This window comes from Macrotis lagotis, chromosome 8 (assembly GCF_037893015.1).
Source record: "Macrotis lagotis isolate mMagLag1 chromosome 8, bilby.v1.9.chrom.fasta, whole genome shotgun sequence".
Classification (NCBI taxonomy): Eukaryota; Metazoa; Chordata; class Mammalia; order Peramelemorphia; family Peramelidae; genus Macrotis; species Macrotis lagotis.
This window is the reverse complement of record NC_133665.1, coordinates 186,365,736-186,390,522: the sequence shown is the minus strand read 5'-3', so window position 1 is coordinate 186,390,522 and position 24,787 is coordinate 186,365,736. Positions and strand designations below refer to the sequence as shown.

Here is a 24,787-nt window from a genome sequence, read left to right as displayed (position 1 = left end):
CAGACCAGGTAGACAGAACAAAATCAATTTTGTTTTAGCTCAGAGGCATGTCCTAAGGACCTTCCATGTTCCAAACTCTGGACTAAGCCCTGAATATTGAAAGACAAAAATGAGACAACTCTTACCCAATATAACTCTTGTCCACAATAACTCTTGTTATATTGTGACTACTTAGATCCTAATGGAGTTCCTCCATTCCTCTCCAAATCAGACTGGTTTGTACTGGCCTCCATCTTTTTGGTCTTTATGTACACCCAGATATGAAGGGCCAGTGTATGTGGTCAAATCTACACTTGAAGAATTGAATTAACCACAAAGGTAGCTCAGAATCATCATTATTATCACCATCAAAACTAGCAGTTGGATGGCTCTGTACCATTTGCAAAGTCCTTGCCATCAGCTATCTCATGTGAGTCTGACAATAATCCTGGAAAGCAGGAGATGGTTCACTTCCAGTTTTACAGATAGGGGGTTTAAGACTGAGAAAACTTTGGTGACTTTCCCAGGATCACACATGGGTTATTATTTGCTCTTGTTCAGTTGGTGTTCCCAAGAACTGCAGTTAATGTTGCATTCTTCTGCTCCTTACCAAACTTTGCAGTTCTTTCAGAGATGAGAACACAGATCTTTCAAATATCATTTTCCTTCCAAAATTAGTTTTATGAGTGTCTTTTGTCTTTACATTTGAATTTCCAGACCTTGCATTCCTTCTCTCTTGTGACCCTTAAAATAAGCCCAATCAAGTAACATGGCCAAGTGTTACAGGGATGTAACATGTCCCCCACAGAGTTGGCCAACTTTCTCTTAAAAGAAGGGATGTCTTCCCCCATCCCTTCTTTTCTTAAACCAGACTAGTTGGCTAAAATTCCTCTGCAATCAACTACCTTTTAGTGTTATTTTCATGTACATCTTTGTAACCATTATGTGTACTTTTGTCCTGATTTTGCTTCTTTAGATCTTTCATCTTTCTTCCTTTTTTTCTCTCAGTACTTCACATTTCTGATACTGATAGTGCAATAGAGTGCTGTTATACCAATATCTCATAAGTTGTTCATCTATTTTAAGTCCAGAAAGTCATCTTGTTTCTAAAATATATGAATATTCTCCTATATGTGGACCCTCTCTTTCTATCTTTGGCCTCTCTGCCTATTAGTGGAATTACTGGGTCAGAATGCATAAATAGTTTCAGGAACTTTCTTCCCAAATTCTAAATGTTTTCCATTTTGTAACCCCATCAATAATAAGTGTATGCATGTGTCCCTTTAACCTCATTCAACTTCCATCTTTACTATCTTTGCCACGTCGGAGTATAATTTTCTCAGTTAAAGTCATGAAAACTGTCTTTCTTGTTTCTCTCCCAGCAGGGACGTTTCCTTTGATCTTAATGCAACTATATGTTTTTGGTATATTGTATATTTGTAAAGTAGATTGTACTATTTCTTCGTTCTCATTTCAGCCTCAGTTCTACAATACTGTCTAGAATCACAGTTAAATGGATCACCTCCTTCTTGCTCACCTTGTGAAATGATGATGCCATCTTAGAAGGAGCTGAGCTTCTAGATAAGAGAGGATTAACATTTTAACAAAAACCACACCACTTGAAAGCATTTGATATAACAAAAGTTGAACAAGTCAATGAACATGATTAGGGAAGGTCCCTCATTTCCTAGCCAATCTTGCCCTGCATAGAATTGAAAATCATTCTTCTTTTCTTAGTAACTCTACCCAAAATTGCATCAATAGCTCTGTGGATTCAAAGCTTCCCTCTAAATTGCTTTATATAAAAGAGAAAAATCAAGTCAGGATGAAGAGAAAGTGGGAGTTTCTTTGCTCACTTGGTTAATTTTCCTGGCTGACTAAGGATGTACTCTTACTTAGCAGCCTCTCAAAGGTTGATATATTTTGAGGTGGTTAATCAACATTTGAGGGGACATTCTGTTGCTTTGGCCACTACATCCATTTTTACAGCCCACTAATAGTTCTGAGGCTCAGAACAAAGTCTGTAAATTCTGGGCTGAGCCAAAGTCCCAGAAAGCTGAGCACTCTGAGCAAAAAGTTTTCCAGTCACCCTCAAATGACTTAGTGCCACTCAAAACATTTATTTTGCCGGATCAGCGCCCAAGGGCTCACATCAGGAGAAATGAATTTTGAATGCTTTGAAGAAAGCTAAGGGATCCACTGACCTCCAGCAACCTGGATAGCTGACAAAACATACTTGGACACCTCTTGAGGATTCCTGTCATCTTTTGGAATTCAGATTCTGCCTATGAGTCTTTAGATTTCTGGCCTGGAATTCTGCTCCATGCTAGAGCTATCTCATAGACCCAGCTTAAAATGAGACTCTGAGGATTTCAAAAATGAACTTTTCTTTGATGAGGTCAAGGACAGGGTTGCCCAAAGGATCAGGGACAATATTATAATTATGTCCAACATTTCATTCCAAAAAGCATTGACTCAGTAACTAGCATGAGCCAAATTCTTTGTTGGCCATGGGAATCCAAACACAAAAAGTCTGGCATTCCTCCTCCCCAAAGCAGGTTACTTTCTACTGGAGGGATATAGCATGTATAGAGTTTGATTAAATCAACATATATATATCACATCATTTCAGTAGTTGAAGACTAATAGTAGGATTCAAAAAGAGAGCCTTAAGTATGTGAAGTGTTATCACATGGTAGAAGGATTAGACTTGGCATCCTAGGATCATCGATTTAGAGCTGGAAGAGACCTCAGAGGTCATGTAGATCATGCTACTCATTTTATAGTTAAGGAAATGGAAGTTAATTCTTACCCAAAGTGAAGAAGTCAGTAAGTAACAGAGTCAGGATTCAAACCCAAGACTTCTATTGGAAAGTGAGCTCCATTAAGTAAGGGACTGATTTTTTATTTGTTAATTTGGTTCACTTGTTTTGTATCTTCAACATCAAGTCTGTGTGTATCATAAGCACTTAATAATTGCTTGTCAATTTGAAGGAAATTGGTAACTTCAGAGAATGTGGTTTCAATTGAATACTGAGATTTGAGATTGCAAGTTAAGAGGTGATTGAGAAGGGTAATTTTTGATGGCCTTTTCAAGGAATTTAGTTTTCAATGGAAAAAGAGATATAGAATGATATCTAACAGGACAGAGAGTTTTCATGAGAGTCTTTTTGTTTTGTTCTGTTGAGGATGGGGGGGCATGGGTGTCTTTATAAGAAGTAGGGAAGAAAAATTGAAGACTGGGTATGATAGAGAAGGTCATATACTAGAGAAGAAGGCATCTGTGACTTGTGAATGGGGAGGGATTTGCCTTGACAAGGAGGGTGACCTTATCTTTATACAAAACAGAAATAAAGGAGGAGATAGATAGTGACAGAAGGCATCTCTGTGAAGTTAGAAGAAGAACAGAGAAGAGGGAGCCCTTAATGGATGACTCCATTTTTAAGTAAAATATATCTTATTTCTTCCACTTAGTTTTATTATTTGTCATCTCCCCCATAGGATCTTTAAGCTCTTTGAGGGCAAGTATTGTTTTATTTATGTCTGTGTTCCCAGCAGCTTTCATAGGGTCTGGCATATGATTCATGATGGTCAAATACTTGTAGATTGATTATTTCCATAAATCTTCAGCTTACTCCTCCTTCTGCCTAAGTGGTCCATAGAGATCCATCATGACAATCTTAACTTTGTTTCTCCTTGAGTTGCTCAATAATTCTCTCCTATGATTCAAACCTTGGGTTTGAACATATGTATGAATGTGTAGATATGTTTGTATTTATTCACTTTATTTTTAATTCACTCACACACACAAACATACACACACAATTATATAATGCAAGCTCTGTGGAAATAAAGTTTCATTTTTCATATATGTATCCAAGTGCCCATAAGCTTATTGCCCTTATAGTTAATTGTTTAATAACTTTGCCTTTGCCTTTTCCTATCACTCACTCTCTCTCCCCACATACACCAACATATAGGCATATCTACAAAAGATTTAGACATATAGGCATGTCTATAATAGATTTAGACAGTGAAATACCATATAAATATATCTCGTGGGTATATGTATATATATGCACAAGCTGGTCAATGTATTATAAACCATACATACCATATAAATATATATAATATATATATATATATATATATTTATATCTCATTGTGGGTATATATATATATAATATATATATTATATATATATATATATTATATATATATATATATATATATGCAAGCTGGTCAATATATTATACACCTTTGATAGCAAGAAGCTTAGAATCCTATGTTTAGAAATGGAAGAGACCTTGGAATGAATCTTCTTCAATCCCTGAATGTTCCCTGAGCAGTGGAGAGTTTTTCCCGAAGTCCTACTGGTAGTAACTGGTAAAAAGAGGGATTCTTCTCAGACCCAGGTCCTTTGATTCCAGAGCCAGATGGCTTTTATCCAGCCATTGCCTTAACGACAGGGTTGCCCAAATTTCGAGATAAAATGAATCCATTGCTATGTGGGTTCTAAAAGCTCTGTTTGATATAAATTGAGGGCGACTGTTGAGGACAAGCATTGCTTCTTTTGCAGGTTTACATTATACTGTATGGGGTGTCACTGACAGAAATGTTGCTGGCATGTCCTCACTCTTCTGTCCGTTTAACAAAAATGCTTTTTGATGAGCACAGAGCTGGTTAATTTTCCATGAAATATCTAAGTTTATCTATTTTCTACTTCATCAATACGACCTTTAACTACGCATATTCATTTCTTTGGAGTTACTGCTGCTCTGCACTCATACCCAAAGATGTGCTATTGAAATTCTGGCTGGCATTTGAGAATGGTTCAGGGGTTACAGAAATTAAACTAAGTAAATTGTGCCGTGCAATTACCTGCATTTTGCATTCTACATGGGCTTAGCTCCCTCAAAGAGTTGTAGTTGCTGAGATTCACGTCTTTGAAAAGAATGTAGGTCTGCACTTCGGAGCTCCTTCCAGCCTCTGATTTATGCTATATTCATCTGATTTTGTAGGAATCTGGAATGGCTGGCTTTGCTAGTTAGTACCTATCTTGTCATGTGACAACAGCAATTATCTTTCCTGGGATTGAATACCATCTTTGCCGTGATTACCTTAATTTTTTTTCTTGGCCAATTAAGTAAAATTCTGTGACATTTCAACGCTGGTTAATCACAACCAAACACTTAAATGTCAGAACGCATTGAAATTTTCCCTTCGAACTGATGAATCACCGAGTTAATTGTTGTTCATCAGAGGGTTCTTGTCGTCGTTATTATTATGGAAAACACTTTCATCATTTTTGCTATTCAATAAAAAAGTTCTAGACAAATATGAAGAAGAGAGATATTGCTCATCAATGCATTTGAATGTAATGGCATTCTTCAAAATACTCCAACAGCAGATTACTATATAGACTAATGTGGTTCCAGGCAGAGGAAAGTAATGTTTTTAAAAAACAAACAGCTTGCAACAGCCTCTTCTGCCCTTTTCCTTTCTTCTGATCTCTCTAGAGAAAAAAAAAATACCACCCCCCTTTGAGAGAGAGAATATTCTAGGGTATTTCTTTCCAACTAAGTTTCGTAAACATCTTTCCCTGGAGATTTCTTAGTTCTTCAGCTTTTAAGAGTTGGGTCATTATCAAGGTTTGGCTGATCCAATGCAAGGATGACCAGGACCTGCCTTTGATGGTGATGTCAAGGTCATGCTCCTGTCTGAGAGAGGACAGGGAGTTTATGCCACATCTGCACCCAGTCAACACAAGTGGCCAGCTGATGCCAAATAGCCTGGAATTCTGGACCTGGGAGCACATCTGTGTTCTCAGATCTCTTTACCTCATTGTGGGAACTGTCATTGTTTGTCCTTCATTTTTGGAAAGACCTAAAAGTTGATGAACTGCCCTGGAAGAGGGATCAACCAGCCCTTACCTCAGAGATGCTAGTAATCCTCTCTGAACACCTAATACACCCCAGTGTGAGCCCTGGTTTCCCAGAAAAAAAGCACCTCTTTTTGTCCATCCAATTCTGAAAAGCTGATTATGAAGGGGATGCAAGGTTAAACTCTGATTAAAAGCTTTGGATTAAAGTAAGAATCATGAAAGTGAAGATTGTTTTGTAAACTCATTAAAGGGCAGTAGTCTTTCCCAAGGCTAGGAGCTTCCATGAGTTTTGTTGTCTTATACTTTGGGTTCTTTCAGAGGACACATCATCACACCGAATCACGCCATCCATACACTGAGGACGCCTTTGTCCAAATTTTCTTCAAGGGTCACTTAGGAGGAGGTGACAGAACCTTAAGACTAGAAACAAGCTCTCCATGCTATAAGGGAAGTATTTTGTTTGAATTAAAACCATTGAGGTCGTTAAAACCCCTTGAATCAGTAACTAATCAAACCTGCACTAGGCTGTCCTATGGATCATGAAGTTTAGGCTCTAAAATCCAAAGATGCAGATTTCTCCTTTGAATGACTGCATTTCTGGCCCCCTCAAGGGCCACCTATTCTCCTGTTTTACGTGCTGGGGCACAGTATCCATCCATCCAGAAATAACTCTTTGCATTTCATATTAGGGCCTTACTTATTTTCCTTGATGATTTTTTTGGTTAGCAGTTTCTCTCAGGCCATATAATCCATGTCCATAGGGGTGGGCTTATTTTCATTCCAAAGGATTTCTCTGCATCAAACAGTGGATTAATATTTTCTTACCTACTCCTTCCCTTCCTGCCCTCTACATTCCAGCCAAACTGAACCATTGGCTATTCTCCACACTCAGCATCCCATTTCCCACTGCCATTTCTTGTACGTGCCATGCCCTCATGCCTGGAATATTATTTCATGATCACCTTTATTTCTTGTCATCTCTACCTCTCTTTAGGGCTTGGCCTATGCACTGCTTCCCTTAATCCCCCAGTTAATGCTCTCTCTCCCTCAATGTTTACAAATATGCATGGCATTTGTTCAAAAATTATCCTTTTTTATCCATGTTTTTCAAATATGTTTTTAAATGAATACTTCACCCTGCCTTTATCCTTCCAGTGATCCTTTTCCTTATAACAGACAATGAGGGGAGAGAGACAAAAACAACAGTTCAGCCAATTAGAGAAATATATCGAAAAAAATCTGATATGAATGTTTTTTTTTATTTTTTGTTTTTGTTTTTTAGTAAGGCAGTTAGGATTAAGTGACTTGCTCAAGGTCACACAACTAGTAAGTATAAAGTGTCTAAAGCTAGATTTGAACTTAGGTCCTTCTGATTCTAGAATCAGTTTTTAGATTCAATTCAATAAATTTATTAGATGCCTCCTATATGAGAAGCAGTGTAAGATAGGGAGAGAACAGAAAGACAGTTGGCCTCCAAACCAGGGAGCCCTGGGCTCAAGTTCCACTGCTAATGCCTGTTGGCTTTCTGATCCTCAGCAGGCACCTTAGCCTTTCCTTGCTCTGTGAAAATTCCGATTATCAAAGAAAGCCCAGGCCAAGAAGTATTCTAGGTGCTGAAGATTCTTACATCTTACACTCTTACCCATCTCTGATTATTAAGAGCTTATATTCTATGAGGAAAGGTTGAACTCTCTATAGTTACAGTATTAACAACAACAGCTAATATTTATATTTGAAGATATAGATATCATCGCATTTAGATATGGATATCATCCCATTTGGTCTTCCCAACAAATCTGAGAAGCAGGTAATTTCATTTTTTCCATTTTCTAGATGAAAAACTGAAACAATCAAAGTTTAAGTGACTTGCCCAGAGTCACTCAGTTAGTAAGTGTATGGGATTGGATTTTAACTCAGGTCTTCTTGACTCCAGATGTGGTGCTCTTCTATCCACTGGGCCACGTGTTCTTTTCTCCCATCCTAGCTCTCTGATCAATCTTAGTGTACTATATATGCCATGACCAGTTTATCATGTGACATGTAGAACTTAGCTTAGGATTTCTTGAGTTTTCAAGATTCACAAGAATCTCTTCATTCAATCGGCTTCATCTCTTTCTGATTCTCTGCTTTTCTATGGATTAACTCATATAGTCATCTTTGTATACATTTTAATTTAACACATTTCTTTCCACAGTTCAACCACACTGGACAGGGAAGCATTTGCAGCCAGGCAATAATGCTCATTACTGATGGAGCTGTAGACACCTATGATACCATCTTTGCAAAGTATAATTGGCCAGAAAGGAAGGTAAGTCAATACAGCAAGTCATACCTTTTTTCATATATTCCTTTGTTTTACAGCCTTGACATAACTGTGAGTTAACCTCCTTACAAGGACTTAAGGCTTTTTATGTTGACTATTTTTTGTGGACCAAAACATAAAGTGTGAGACTACAGCTCTATGAATGATCCTATTGAATTGAATAGATGGGAATTGAATCTCATAAATGGTAACTCAGGGGATGGAGCAGATTCTGGAGAGGGATTGCATAAAAGTTAAAAACTTAACTTTGTTTAAAATAATTGCTTTCTGAAAGACATCATATAATCAGAATTGGATGAGCTCTGATTTCAGCAAGTTAACTCTCTGGGATATCAGAACAGATAGAATTTAAACCATTCATTGCCCAATGTTAAAACAAGCTTTCTAGTGAGAAATGAGAGCAAATAAAAAATCCTTGGTTGGTTGGGGTTTTTTTTTTTTCCCGGTCCTCATTAGTTATTGGTCCAAAAGAGACAGCAAAGATGTATCATTTTGGAAATTAAATCTAACTTTGTACTCTCTGGTTGGAATTATGGAGAACTGCATGTGCTGTTGACATAGATTCAGTAAAACGTGATTTTTGTGTGGCTTATCACCATGGGACTGGCTTAATCTCACTGTTTAGTTTTGTGCCTGCTCTGTTGGTGGCCACAGGAACAACTCTGCTCTGGAATGGGGTCCTTCGTGGGCTCTCTGTAAAATTTCCTATTTCCTCCTGAACCTTTATTCTCCTCACTTGTGCTAGACCCATAATTCCTGATTATGGCCTAGATTGGTGCACCTACTCCTTTTCTTGAAGACCACTGTAGTGATATGTTGTTTGAAATGAGATCTCAAAGAATTGTTTTGATGTTTGAGCCTCTTCTTGCTTATAGCTGCATCATGAAGATGGCTGCCCCTTGGTTATTCCTGTGAATTTACAAAACAAGATTAGATTGCAGATCCTTAGCTGGAAGAGATCTCAGAAGCCTTAGAGTCTTGAAGCCCAGAGAGAATAAATAGCTTGTCTAACATCCCACAAAGGATTTAGCGTTGGATAGAACCTCAGAACATCAACTAGTTCTGCCATTTGATTTTCCAGATGAGCAAACTGAGGTGCAGGGTGGTTACTTGACCTGATTAGGGTCACACAATGACACAACCATGGTGTGTCCATGCTGTCTGCCTCCAAACCAAGGAGCCTTGCTTCTCCATGCCGTCTCTAGATGGTGGCCTTTGGATTCAGTCCACATCTTTTTTTTTTTTTTTTTGCCTCCTTAACTCTGATGGTTTTCTTCAGTACTATGGTTTACTAATTAACTTAGATGTTATTTGAGTTTGGGGATCTTGGTATACTCTGTATCTCCATAGCATTTAGGACAAATTAGACACCATAGTAGTTACTGTTGAATTTTTGTATGAATGAATTAACAAGTATGTATGGCTAGCAGAACTAGGAGATGGCATTAGTAAAATCAGGCACAAATACTTATATATTGAAGAGAATTCTGAACTTGAGATATGAAGTCCTGGGTTCAAAAAGGCCTTTGTCAGTTAAGTGGTACAGTTGATAAAATGTTGAACTTGGAGTCAGGAAGACCTGAATTTGAATCCTGCCTCAGAATCTTAGTAATTGTGTGGCCCTGGGTAAGTCATTTAACTTTTGAGCCTCAAGCAACAACCTATAGTTTATTTATTAGCTAAGGCATTATTAGTTGTACTGGTAAATAGAAGTCCTATACTGGATCTTTTTGCCTATATAGCCTGAACTTTTTTCCAAAGGTTACAGTGAATGACAAACAAATTAATGTATGGAGCCTTTAGAGGCTGATTTCTTCACACTGAATATTTATTTTAGGTGGACATCCTATGAAGTACATCTCATGGATGTGCTGGAGAGCAGTTATCTAAAAATGTTGGTGTTTCAAAGCTCCTGTCCTTGCTGGAGGACTCAGCTAAGGGGCAGGGCCATTCTTCTTTAGCCAAACTGCAAAAGCCAGCCTTTAGTCTCTGGAACGCTATTGATTTCATGTCAGATGCTTTCATAGATTAATTGAATTGAGGACCCTGCAAGCATCAGCATTCCATGAAGTATGATTTCATCAACGTTTTTCTAAGTAGCACCAGTGAGCCATAGAGTCTGTTTTTGTAGCAAAAGGACATTTTGAGGAGGTGAACAATTCAGAGGTGTCTCTGGCTGCCACTTTGACTTCTCCTTATCTCAGTGGAAGGAAGGAATGAAGGAAATGATCAATTAAAGTGACTATGTTAGACTTGGGTAGAGTTCTTGATATATGTCATCACATTTTATTTTCACAATAATCTTAGGAGGTCTTTACAGTGAGGAAACTGATTCAAACAGGGGTTAAGGGACTTGTTCAGGATCACTCCATTAGTAAACTGAGGCAGAATTTGAACTCAAGTCCCCCTCACTCATATCTCTGGTGTTGACTTCCTTTGCCTCAGGAGTCTCATCTGAAAAAATGAGACAGTTAGAATAGATGTGCTCTAACATCTGTTCAAGCTCTGATTTTATTCATCCTATGTTTTTGAATCCAGGATATTTGTCATTACTCCAACTATTGGCCACCTACCTGGTTCAGGACTTCATAACCTTTAAGGTCCCTTCCAGTTCTAAGTCAAATCACATTTGAAACTGTAACATCCCCTTTGGACTATTTTGTCTCCTACTGGGTTTCCCTGTTTCTCAATCAATTTTCTGTACAGTAATTGGAATAATTTTTCTAAAGAGCATATCTAACCCTACCATGCCCCTCCTCAGTTGGCTTCAGTGACTCCCTGTTGTTTCAAGGATAAAGTATAATTTTGTCTGTGGAACTTTTAAAGCCCCTTACCACATAATTCTAACTAATTTCATGCAACTCCCTTCATATACTCTGTCTTCTAGCAAAATTCACTTGCTAGCAATTCTTGAGCTTGGCTTTCCATCAATTATCTCGGGGCTCATTTTTCTCCTGTCTGGAATTCCCTTTCTCCTTATTTCCTTTGCTTATAATAATTAGTTTCCTTGTATGTTCATACCTCCTCTTGTTTCTCTTGTGTTAGTTTTTTTCCCCGACATACCCATGTTAATTATTTCTCCCTGCTTAAGGCTCCCAGAGTCATAGATTTAGAACTGGAAACTGGAAAGATCACCCCTCTCACCTTAGTTTATAGATGAGGAAACTGAGGTTTAAGACAGTTCTGATTTGTTCAAGGACTCACAAGTAGTGAATGGCAGAGTTGAAATTTGAACTCTGGTCCATAATTTATAGCCCTAGAATTATAAAGTTTCATTGAGTCATCTTTGGAGGAATCAAAAAACTGAGTTTTGAGGGGACACAAATGTAGTGAGAGGAGAAACAAATACAATATACAAAGTGAACTATTGAATTCCCAAGCAAAAGAAAAATCAGAGTTGTGAAAGCTAGTGTGCAGCAAACCTGGGAGACCCAAGGGATGGAAAGAATATATTATCTGAGATCAGTTCAAAGAAATCTGGAATCCTGAAAAGAGAAAGAGAGAGAGAGAGAGAGAGAGAGAGAGAGAGAGAGAGAGAGAGAGAAACAGAAACATGAACACGAGAACTGAGAAGGATCAATTTGTCTCCATAGTCATCACAGGAAACATCCTTGAGTCCATATAAGCCTGAGTTTTAGATGTGAACCTTGGTCTTAAACTTCAGCCCTGGACAGCTCCTGGGTGCTGCCACTTTGCCCCAGTGGTAAACAACTGTACTTGAGATTCTGGAATGGATGGAAGCTTTCTTCTATAATTATTCTCTTGGAATAATGCATCAAATTTTTGGTGCCAATCATAAAAAGAGGTAGTACAGAAACCGAGATGGTTCAAAGAAAATTAACTAAAATTTTCAAAGGGAAAGAATAGGGTTCTTTCAAGAGAATTTTAAAGAGATTGAGGCTTATTAACTCAGCAAAGAAAGAATGTTGCATTATTTAACCATGATTCTATGAAAGAAAAATTCAATCATTGCAGTGAGTTATTCTCTGAGAGCATTTCATGTCTGGATCCATAAAGCATGAGATGCCAGCCAGTACCTTTATCATGTGCCACCCACTTATGTCTAGTAGGCCTTACATGATAGCATCAGAGAATTCCAGAATGCTGAGGAACAAAGAGATTCTTAGGGGCTTCTAGTCCACCTCCTCCCCCTGCCCAATTCATCTTCTTTATAGCACTGCTAAAACAAAAACAAAAAAGGACAGCCATTTGCTGTTTGGTGATTATTGAAATCAGCAGGAGATTAACAATCCACCTTAAATGGAATGCATGCCTGAACATTAAAGGAAATTCCCCTAATACCAATCTGAATGATGCAATTACCCAACAAATCAACAAACAGGTACTGAACTCTTAGTAGCTACCTTGGTTAAAGTCTGGGTATATCAAAGGGCAAAAGCAAAACTCTTGCCTTAGAGGAGCTCACAGGCTAATGAAGAGGCTAACTGCAACTAAATACTTCAAGATATCAACAGGGCAAAAGGGAGGTGATAAATGATTGCTATCTTGGTCTCTGTAAAATGGGGAGAGTTTCTGCAGTCCCTCCCTCATAGGGCTCTTGTGATAGAGCAGATATTGTAAGTACATTGCAAACTTAAACCACTTTTAAAAATGGAAGTTGTTGTTGCTGCTTCCCTTCCCCTCTCCTTTCTTGCCCTTTCTTTCTTTCTTTCTTTCTTTCTTTCTTTCTTTCTTTCTTTCTTTCTTTCTTTCTTTCTTTCTTTCTTTCTTTCTTTCTATCTTTCCTTCCTTCCTTCCTTCCTTCCTTCCTTCCTTCCTTCGTCCGATTGTCATCTGTCCATCCATTTATAAGCAGTTAGCCTTGTCTGACTCACTGAATGACTTAATGAGTGATTGTCAGAAAGGATTTGGCAATAGTGGACTGGTGAATTTATTCCTTCCTTACTTCTTTTTTATCCCTCTCTCTTGATATTGCCTGAAAAATAGGTATCACCCTTCAAACTTTACTGAAGAATTTACATCTCTTATTTGCTATCTTCATATTGATAGCATGTTTTTTTTTATCAAATATGAATATTTTTATTGCATTCTTAATGAATGTTTGCTGTAAATGAGTAGACCACACTATGAGCATAAAGAGAAAAGAGAACCACTGGAGCACTATCTTTAGGTTTAGTCTTGAACCAGTATTAAATCTCTCTGAGTCCCTATAATTCTCTGTCTCTCTTTATCTTTCCATCTGTCTCTCTTTCTGCCTCTTTGTCTTCCTCCCTCTCTCTGTCTGCTTCTCTGTGCCATCTCTTACTGTCTTTGTCTCTCTCAGTGTATCTGTATCTCTGACTCTCTGCCTTTTGCTGCAAAGCCAGGTTTCCTGTATAAAACATCATTTGCAAGGAAAGCCATTTGAAGACCAAAAATAAAATAAAAGAACAGGGCAGTAGTCAGTGAAGGGAATAGATGCTACATGTGAGCATCTTTCTTGGACCAATCGTTAGCTTCCTCTTTTCCCATATCCCTTGTGTGCTACCTTTCTTTGGAACTATAGACCCTGTTCCCAGGTTCAGGTATATCTGGAGGTTGCAGACACAGCTCATCAGGATAGCACAATTGAATGTCTTGACTACTCCATTGTCCGAGTGTTATTAAATTGATTTTCTCCTTCTAAAAGGACTGAGGGACTTCAAAGACGAATGTTATTACAGTTCTATGTGCTGTGTATTTTATTATTAGTGATCTCAAGAACAAAAGCCAAGCACCAGCCGCTTTGTGTAGTCTCTGTGAGCTGTAACATAACTTAGGTTGATTAGCTGTCTTTGGAGAGCGTGGGGCTGGCAAGAGGGATGGGATGGCGAGGATGAACAAAAACTTCCCGATTCCCAGATAAAGGCTTTTCAAAGTGGCCCAGGATGCTCGCCTTTGTCCGTCATTCTAAAACACTGTTGGAAATCACCACCTTTTCAGAGAAAATTGGATTTCCAAAAAGGAGAATCATTGGCTTTTTTTTCTCAGTCTGTCTACTTTCCTTCCCTCCCCCCCCCAAAAAAATGGGGGTAAAAAGGAATCAACAAAAGACGCAGGAACTAAGGACTCCAACTCGCTTTAATGGAAACAAGGCAAGGGAACATGATTTTTCTCTGTAGAAATACAAGGAGCAAAGGTAACATGATTTAGCATTTAAAGAGCTGGCCTCAATAGTCAGAAGACCCAAGCTCACATCCTGTCTCTAGAGAACTGTGTTTAAATCCTGTCTGGCTAGTTGTGTGATGCTACTCAAATAAGAACCCTTCTCTACCTGTTCTCTTACCAAATAAATGAGGCTCTTAATATCCTTCCATATCTAAAAATTCTGATATAATCTATCCCATTCTGGCTATATGATCCTAGACATGTTACAGTCTCTGAGTGTCTCAACCAAGTATCAAGGTGGTGACCTGCATTGATAAAAGGAATTAATTTGTTGAGAATTCCCTAATCAAAGAAATCATTTCAGACTTCTCCCTATCATTCTGTGCACCCCTATTTTTATCATTCATGTTAGATATAAGAATTAACATATTTCCAATGGGCTTTTTTCCTCAGTTGCTTTTTGATTATCAGATTGTGGTCAAACCTTTGGGAGATGAACCATTCTGGGAAATGAAGCTACAGATAGAACTATAATAAGTATTCATGAAATTCCAACTTGTGTAGTCTCCTGAGCTATAGGTAACATTTACATAAGATAAAGTGCTAGCCCCCAAGAAACCTAGCACCTAGTTTGAGGACTGATATACCAGGAAAGAGGACCCGATTGCATCATGGAAAATGATAAGTGAATTTGCGAGTTGCAAAACAAAATTCTAATGAGGTCTGAGTGGAAAGGTTATTCTCAAAGAGGGAAGACTTCAGATAAGCAGTGTCCTCTACAGAATGACTACAAATTCATTTAGATCATGCAGATGATAGAGTATTGGCTCTGTCATCAAGAAGGTTCATCTCCCTAACTTTTAAATCTGCTTGTGATTACTTAGTAATTGTACAATCCTGAGCAAGTCACTGAACCGCATTTGTCTTGGTTTCCTTATTTTTGAAATGAGATGGAGAAAGAAATGGAAAAATCACTTCAGGCTCTGCCCAAGAAAACTCCAAAAAAGTAGTAATAGAGTCAGACATGACTGAAATGTTTGAACAAAGAATTTGATTTATATGGGGTATTGAAGGAAGCTATTCCAGTGGTTGAACCCAGTGTAAGTAAGAATATGGAGAAATGATAAAACAATACATATTTAAGTGAAAAACATTTCTCCAGCCTGGATGGAGCTTTTAGTAAGTAGAGTAGAATCACGTGAGGTAAGTATGCTTTTTTTTTGTTGGGGAGGTCTTTGAATACCAGACAGAAATAGATCATGATTGATAATTTTGAGCAAAAATAGGAGACATTCAATTCCAGGGGATAGAAATCGGGAGGTGGTAAGACAACTAAGATAGAAACTCGAAGAGTTTAAGCAGATAGTAATGATAGTTTAAGCAGATTGGAAGAGTTTGTAACAAAGAATAAAGAATGAGGATGAGGAGGAAGGGAAAATGCCAGAAGAGAGACTAGAAAGAGCCTGTCACTGATAGAACACAAGAGAGGGAAGAAGCTAGGTGTAAAATATAACATGAATAGTTACATTCATGTAACACTGAGTTTTACAAAGGGCTTTACATAATAACTCCAGTGTCATAGAAACACAGGGACTTGGTAAATGGTGATGCTAGAGATAGAGAGTGAAGTAAGATGGACAGCCTTAAGGGGGTAGAAAATGATCCAAATGTTGCACATTTTGTGGAGTATGAGGTCTTTAGTTCAAACCTTCCTCTGTTTGCTGGTTGACATATCTTAGGCAAGTCAATTTTCTTTTTAAATTTTTTTTCAATTAACATGCCTTGACTATCTTTCCATCTTGCCCAACTCTTACTAGGACAAAAAGGAAAAGAAAAGAAAATCCTTCAAAAATAAATAGTTAAGTAAAGCATTCCTATATTGGCAACTTTTGCAAAGTACATGCCTCACCCTATGTACCTAATCTATCACCTTTCTGGCAGGAGATGATGGGAGCATTCAGAATTGTCACAGAAATGTGGTTGTTCAGTGCATCAATGAGAGCTCTTAAGTCTTCCAAAAATGTTTTGGTTCGGTAGATTTTTTTCTCCCAGTTCTGCTCACTTTGCTCTGATTCAGTTCCAAGTGAGGTTTCATACCCATGAGTATAGATTTCTACTTTTGCCTGCTGTTGATGTGAGATAAATTTTTCCTCTCTTCTAATTTTCTTCCCCAGTGTATCCTTTCTACCCTCCCTTTCCTTTCTTCTTCTAACATCATAAAATATAACCAAAAACACTGCCAGGCCTTCCCATCTTGCTGTACGCCCTCCATGACCAATGACATCCCAGTTCTTTGGGGGATACTTAACTCATTCTTGCTCTCCTCCCCCTCCATTAAACTGCAAGCATTTTATCTTTAAAGTCTTTGCTGATCACTCACTTTGCTGATTAATTGCATTTTTTTTGTTTCTCTTTAACTCCTTGTTTGTATTTCAGTTTCTACTCAACTCTCATCTTTTCATCAACAATATTTAGGATTTCTCTGATTCATTAAAGATTCATTTTTCTTCTAGGTGGGATATTCTTCCCTGGAAGTATACATCTTTTACTTTTTGGAATATTGTGTCCCAACTTCTCCACACCTTTACCTAGCTGTGTGGCCTTGGGCAAGCCACTTAATGCCATTGCCTTGCAAAAACCTTAAAAAAAGAGACAGTTTCTCCACACTTTTTCAGGGGCAGCTGCTAAATGTTATAATCCTGAATATTTCTGGATACTTAAAGTATTTTTTCCTCCTTTGACCTGAAAACTCTGGATTTTGGCTTTTACATTCCCAAGGATTTTTGCTTTAGAATTTTTTTCCAGGAGATCACTGCTAGATTCTTTCTATTTTTACTTTGTCCCCTGCATATAAGAAATCTTCTCAGTTTCCTTTAGGGAATTGTCACAATATGGTACCTTTGTCACTCTCTCATAGCTTTCAGGTAATCCAGTTGCCAAGATTTCTTTTCCGGATGAGTTGTTTTTAATATGATACACTTTATACTTTTTTATCATATTTTAATGTATTTTGTTAAACTTTTCCCAACAGCATTTTCCTAATTGAATTTTTCTCAATTACATGCAAACAAAACTTTTAACATTCTTTTAAAAAAGTTTTCAGTTCCCTCACTCCCATCCTCCCTCCTTGACAATGCAAGCAATGTGATGTAGACTATTTATGTGTTCAATCATTCAGTTGTGTCTTCCTCTTCATGATCCCATGGAACACAGATCACCCTTCTATCCTCTACTATTTCTTTCCAATTTGACATTTATTTCCATAACACCATCTCTCCATCTCATTCTCTGCCACACTTTTTTCCTTTAGCCTTCAATTTTCTTCCTTAATCATGGTCTTTTCCAATGAATCCCATCTTCTCATTCTGTGGCCAAAGGATTTAAGCTTCAGTTTCAGTATTTTAATTAGCAGTGAACATTCTGAATTAATTTAAGTATTCACTGATTTGATCTCTTTGCTATCCAAGGAACTCTCAAAAATCTTCTCCAGCACAATTCATCGGTTCTGTGGCGCGCAACTTTCTTTATATTTCAGCTCTCATAATCATACATTGCTACTGAAAAAAAATCCCTAATTTTGATTATATGAACCTTTGTCAGCAAGGTGAAGGCTCTTCTTTTTAATATGCTGTCCAGATCTGCCGGAGCTGTATTTCCAAGGAACAAGCATCTTTTAATTACAAAGCTGCAATTGCTGTCTGCACTGATCTTTGAACCAAAGAACATAAAATCAGCCACTGCTTCAATTATTTTTCTCCCTCTATTTTCCAGAAAGTGAAGGTATCAGTTGCCAAGATCTTTTATTTTATCTTAAGCTTTAAACCAGATTGTACACTCTCTTCTTTCACCCTCAGAAAGAGGGTGAAATTCTTGTCTTTTCTGTCATTAGAGTGGCATTATTTGGATATCTGAGATTGATGACATTTTCCCCAGAACCTTAATTCCTGTTTTTTAATTCAATTCATCCAGCCTGGCATTTTATCTGATATATCTGTATATAAATTAAATAAATAAGGTGACAATGTACAGCCTTGTACTCTTTTTCTAATCTTAAAATAATTATTGTTCCATGTTTGGTCCCAACTGTTGTTTCTTGACCCATATGTAAGTTCTTCAGGAGACAAGTAAGATGATCCGGTGCTCCCATCTTTTTGAGGACTTGCCACATTTTGTTGTGATCCATACAGTCAGAGGCTTTAGCATAGTCAATGAAACAGAAGCCATTGTTTTTCTGAAACTTCCTGCGTCTCTCCATGTTCAAGCAATTACTGTCTATTTTATCTCTAATTCTTCTTCTATTTTGAAGATTAACTGGTTCTTCTGTTAATTCTTGCTTCACGTGTGGCTTAAGTCTACCCTTCAGAATTGACTGATGTGTGTAATGAGCACAATTGTTTAGTAATTTGGGCATTCCTTATTATTGTCCTTTGTTAGAGTGGGACATGAACAGATCTATTTGAATCTAGAGGCCACTGTTGCTTTTTCCAAATTTACTGGTATATTGAATATAGAGCATTAACAGCATCATCTTTTAGGATTTTAAATAGTTCAGGTGGAGTTCTATCAGTTCCATTAGTCTTACCATGAGGAATTTTTCCTAAGAGTCACTTGGCCTCGTTCTCCAGGATATCTGGCTCTGGATTAGTAACCATACCATTGTGGGTATCAGTGATATTGAGATATTTCATATATTATTCATTTGTACATTACTGCTCTCTCTTAATCTTTTCTACTTTTGTTAAGTACCAACTACTGTATTTTCTCTTGCCCATTTTTGCATGAAACAGATCCTTTGTCTTTCCCATTCTAGGGTTTTATTTCTTTGCCTTACTCAATAAAAATTGTTCAATTTTTCCTCATCCCTCCAAACTTTGCCATTTTTCTTATGTATCATATTAACCAATTTGATAAGCATGAATTCTGAATTCAGTTGAGTATCTTTGCCTTTCTCCTTTACTCTTCACTTCTCTTCTTTCCTCAATTATTTGTAAAATCGCATCAGAAAGTCATTTTGCTTTCTTACTTTTCCTTTCTCTTGGATGTACAATCATGGAACCTTTCCATATTAGTGATGGGCTAAGAGTCATTTTAAACAAGCAAACAAACAAAACCCCCAAATATTACAGAATGAAAAAAATGTTTGCTGCAATCTGTATTCCGACTCCCTTAGCTCTTTCTTTGCACATGGATAGCACTTTTCATCAAAAGTACTTTGGAATCATCTTGGATCATTGTATTACTGGGAACAGCTCAATCATTCACATTTGTTCATCATATAATATTATTGTATACAATATTCTCCTGGTTCTGCTCCTTTCACTTTGCTTCAATTCTTGAAAGTCTTTCCAGATTTTTCCGAAATCATCCTGTTCATCATTTTTGTTTTCCTCTCTTTTTCCTTTTCTTTTATTATTTTTTCCAATTACAAATAAAGATAGTCTTCAACATTCATTTTTTGTAAGTTTTTGAGTTCCATAATTTTCTGCCTCCCTTCCCTCCTCCATCCTCCCTCCTTCTAATAGTGAGTAATGTGCTAAAGGTTATACATATACAAATCATGTTTAATATATTTTTATATTAATCATGTTGTGAAAGAAGAATCATAACTGAAGGAAAAAATGAGAAAGAAAGAAACATAAATGTTTTTAAAAATGAATATTTTGCTCTGCATCCATTTTTTTCCTCTGGATGTGGCTGGTATCTTACATCACAAGTGTTTTAGAATTGTCTTTGCTTATCAAACTACTGTGAGGAGCTAAGTCTATCATAGTTGATAATCACACAGTGTTACTAATACTATGTACAATGTTCTTCTGATTCTGCTCATTTCACTCAGCATCATTTCATGCAAGTCTTTCCAGGCTTTTCTGAAATCTATTTATTCATCATTTCTTACAGAGCAATAGTATTCATCACATTCATATACTCCAACTTGTTCAAGCATTCCCCAATTGATGGAAATTTCCTCAATTTGTAATTCTTTGCCACTGCAATTTGCTAATTATTTTTTATAGCACAGTAGCTTTTCATCACAATCATATGACACAATTTGTTTAGCTATTTCCCAATTGATGGGAATCCCCTCAATTCCTGATTCTTTGCCACCACAAAAAGAGGTACTATAAATATTATTGTGTGTATACATATATATATATATATATATATATGTCCTTTTCTTGTGTGTGTGCTTGTCTGTGTGTGTGTGTGTGTGTGTGTGTGTGTGTGTGTGTGTGTCATTGGGATACAGACCTTGTAGTGATATTCCTGGGTCAAAGGATATACCTGGTTTTATAACCCTTTGACCACATTTCCACATTGCTCTACAGAGTGGTGGATTCAGTCACAACTCCCACTCCTTGTACGTTAATGTCTCAATTTTCCCATATCCCCTCCAACTTTTGCCATTTTTCTTATCTGTCATTATTAACCAATTTGATAAGCATGAGGTGGTACCTCAGAGATCTTTTAATTTGCATTTCTCTCAAATCAATAGTGATTGGAATATTTTATATAATTACAGATAACTTTAATTTCTTCTGAAAACTGCCTATTAATATCCATTGACAATTTGTCAATTGAGGAATAATTTTTATTCTTATGAATTTGATTCATTTTTATATATATTTGAGACATGAACACTTTATCAGAAAAAAACTTGACATAAATGTTTTTTCTTCTTCTTCCTGTTGCTGTTTCAGTTGTGTTTAGCTCTCCTTGAACCCATCTGAGATTATTTTGCCAGTCCGTTTTGCTAATGAGGGAATTGAAGCAAACAGGGCTAAAGAGACTTGCCAAGGGTCACAGTTGACAAGTGCTCTATGAGAAAGGTGGAATGGCAGTAGCTCAAAGGAAAGATGTTATGCTTGGGTTTAGAGAACCCACCTCAAGTGTTCACATGTACTAATTGTGTCTGACCTGTGTGAACATTCTGAACTCGGATTGCTCGGTTCGGGCACAATCTGACACATTGCAATTTGTCTCTAACCTAGTGATGTCATTTTGGTCCTCTTAAATAATGAGGACAAGAATCAACCAACCAATGAATCAACCTAGATTGTGGCTATCTGTCCATTCAACACCTGTGGTGTATAGAATATGGTAAGTTTCGGTCAGTTACTGCCTCTAGCATAGCTAGGTGGCAGGGTGGATAAAGTACTGGCCTTGGAGTGAGGAGGACCTTACTGGCTGTGTGACCTTGGGCAAGTCACTTAACCCTGATTGCCTCTCATTCAGGGCCATCTGGCCCCTCCAGCTGACTCTGGAGGAGAAAGTGAGCACCTCTTCACTCAAATCCAATTCATGTACCAGTCGTGACATCACTCCCCCAAATCATGGTCTTCTTCAAAAATGAAGGACAAAAACATCATCACTAGCCCAAGTTACAATGAGAGCAACATGAAGCTCTGTCATTCCCCTACCCAACATGTTCACCCACTCACCAACTTTTTATTCTGTCTCTTCTCTCCTTTCATCAAGATTGTAGTATGGAATAGGGCTAACCTAACCTGCAAGACTCATTATATAGACATCTTACTGTACAAAATCATACTTGGGGTTTAAATATCAGGATATGGAAATTCATTGTTTACACATAATGTGGTTTGTGTAGGGATCATAGTATCATAGAAGGAACATCTAGGCCAGCATCCCTGTGTTATACCCCTGGTTAGGTTAAATGAGGTACTCAGGATCCAAAACACAAGCTCTTAAGGATAGATCACCAGCTACCACCTTTCAGGGGCAGAATTTGAACCTAGATCTCTTTAGTTCTACTTCAAACACTATTCACTGGGTCCCTCTTGCTCCCTCCCCAATGTTTCTACAACTCACCCAACTAGAATTTACCACCCAAAGAGGTGCCTGGGACACTGAGCATTGAAGTGACTAGCCATCATCAGAGTTAGTAAGATTTAAAGGCTCCATACTTAGAATGTTTTTCCTCCTACCCTCTACCTTTTAGGATCCCTGGCATCCTCCAAGGCTTGGTTTGGATACCTTCTACAAGAAGCTTTTCCTGGCTCCCCCCCCCATCCATTCCCCTCAAAGATTACTCTTCATTTAGTCTGCATATACATTATATGTGCCAATTTATATTAGAGTGTAAGCTCCTTGTGAAGGGAGGCATTTAGGGGCATTTTAATGGTTGTGGGAGATTGTATTTCCCAGAGCTTAGCATGGTAAATGGTATAAAGAAATAAAAGAGGCTTGATGATATATTATTAGTGATACAAAGAAAGAAGAAAAAAAAATACAAGTTGCAGCTTCCCAGGGGATGAATATCTTTGAAAGTATCAGAGCTTTGTAACTGGAATGTCCTTATCCAGGGCTCTGCCCCTGCCTTTCTAGAAACCACAGCAACATCAGCAACCAGAAAACAGCAAGTGTCTCTTTTGTTTTGTTTTTTCTTTTGTGCTTTGGGGTACAGAATGTCCCAGGACATTTCCAAGGGCAAACTCTACTGTTTTAATTTCTAGAAAAAAGGAGAAAGTCAGGAAGATTTCTTCAGACCTCAGAATTTGCATCCCCTCCATCAGCCTTGTCAACAAAGAAAGGGAGGAGATTATGGACTTGAGGAAGGGATCATTTTGTCCTGTTTTTTCCAAACAATGAGGCAAGGAGACTGGTGTTTTCTCATGAAGTTTGGGAAAAGGCTTGTTAGCCAGCGTGGGATGCCCTTGATCTGGTCTCTTGACTCATCTTGTTGGGGAAGGAATCACATGCTGTGTCCTCTTGTTCTGTTCCCCTCCTGCTTCCCTTGGGGGAGGTTGAAGTTCTTAGAGGTGTCAGGCACGCTACCCACATGCTGTCGGCCATTATGATACTCCCAAATAGGGTCAAATCCAGATTAAAGTATAAGAATTATGATCTATTGATAAAAAGAATAAAAACACAGTAACACCTAAACTTAACTTGTGATTTTCTAAAGATGCAGAGTTTCAGGAGTAGTCGTGTATAATGGAGTAGCTCCTTTTCTGTTTGAGTTTGAGTTATTGTCTTGGAGGAATGGGACTCATATAAAATAAAGAATCAATGGCAATGGGACTTACAAATTAAAGAGATCTGCTAGAATGAAAGGAAAATGCCTTCTTGTCATATTGAGTCATTATATTTTTCCTCATGAAAGGAAATGACAAGAAACTGAACCCCATGGGTATCTGGGATTATTGAGAAAAGTCAGGGGTCCTGGTCCCCTGTGATAGTCCACCAGGAACCTCCCAATTCTATGACCATCTTTTTCTCTTACTTTGCCTTTCTCTCCCCTTAATTTTCTCTTTCTTTGTTCTCTAACTCTCTCCATTTCTCTCTTCCTGTCTCTTTTGCCATTCTCTCTCTTTCTCCCTATTTTCTTCCCCTTACTCTTTCTCTTCTCTATTTCTCTCTTTCATTTACTTTTCTCTCTCTCTCTTTCTTACTACACCCACTCCCATCTCTGTCCCCCTTTTCCCCATTTTTCTTTTTCTCCTTGTACCTTTCTCTTTTCTTTTTCACTCAGTCTCTTGAGAGAGCTACAGGTGCGCTAGAGACACAAATTGATGATAGCTGTAAGCAAACCGAAAGATTTTTTCCATCAAATTCTCAATTTGAAGATTAAAAAAAGAACAACCGAGACCATAATTGTTCATGGTCACAATCCAGTCTAGTAAGGAATGAACAGAGCCAGGGTTTATCGCCAGATTAGCTAGATTCAAATTCTCTTTGAGCCCACCAAGTTGGGCTGAGGAAGATGATGCTATAATTCTGAGATTCAGCATTAGACTCATCCTCACAAGGGTCTTTCAAGGGAGAGGACACCCTTGTGGAAGGAGGAACATGGGGATAAGGAGAGAGGGACAGTCCTATTTTTTTAGGGGAAGGGATATAGATTACTTTGCTTGATGCTAGCCCACCAGCCTCAGAGCAATGTATTAATCATAAATCAGGGGGAAAGTGATTTAAAAAAAATAAAAACCCTGGGGGGAAGGAATCATGAGATCCAGAATCCATTGATTAAGCTATTCTAAGGCAAAAGAAAAATTTCTTTGGAGGCGGGGGGACACAATGCTTTTGATGTTGGCCTCTGCTCTGTTAGGAAGGCTCGATATGCCCTCCTATGACTGAAGCTTCTACTGAAAGCAATTTCCAAGAAACTGGATATCAAATATACTCCTTCACCTGTGCAGCTACCATTGCTTTCTCACTGGGAATCAAAATCCTAGATAATAACTGGGACTACAGCCTATACAGAAGGAAGGCATAGTTTTGTTTGTTTACTTATTTGGTTTCATTTGGTTTTAAATTAAATATTATAAGTTTTATACTGAATATCAATATAATTACATAACCTTATTGAATAATCACTTTGTGGGGATCTAGATCCTTTTCATCTCTTTTTATATGGGCAAAGTTAGTGGTTTTCTGTTTTTGCTTCTTTTTTTCACTTTGCATTAATTTAAAAAAGGTCTTTGCATGTTCTTTTGCATTTCTCATAGATTAGAAGCTTCCTGAAGCTCATTTTTGCCTTTGTGTCCTAAATA

At 37.7% G+C, this 24,787-nt stretch overlaps 1 protein-coding gene across 1 annotated transcript in view; it reads left to right on the top strand.

The window, feature by feature from the left end:
- Nucleotides 1-24,787, top strand: part of CACNA2D3 (calcium voltage-gated channel auxiliary subunit alpha2delta 3) — an 804,577-nt gene that overhangs the window by 316,498 nt on the left and 463,292 nt on the right. The window contains exon 10 of the mRNA XM_074199069.1: nucleotides 8,058-8,171. Within this exon, the coding sequence (XP_074055170.1) occupies nucleotides 8,058-8,171 (114 nt within the window). The remainder of the gene's footprint in view (nucleotides 1-8,057; nucleotides 8,172-24,787) is intronic.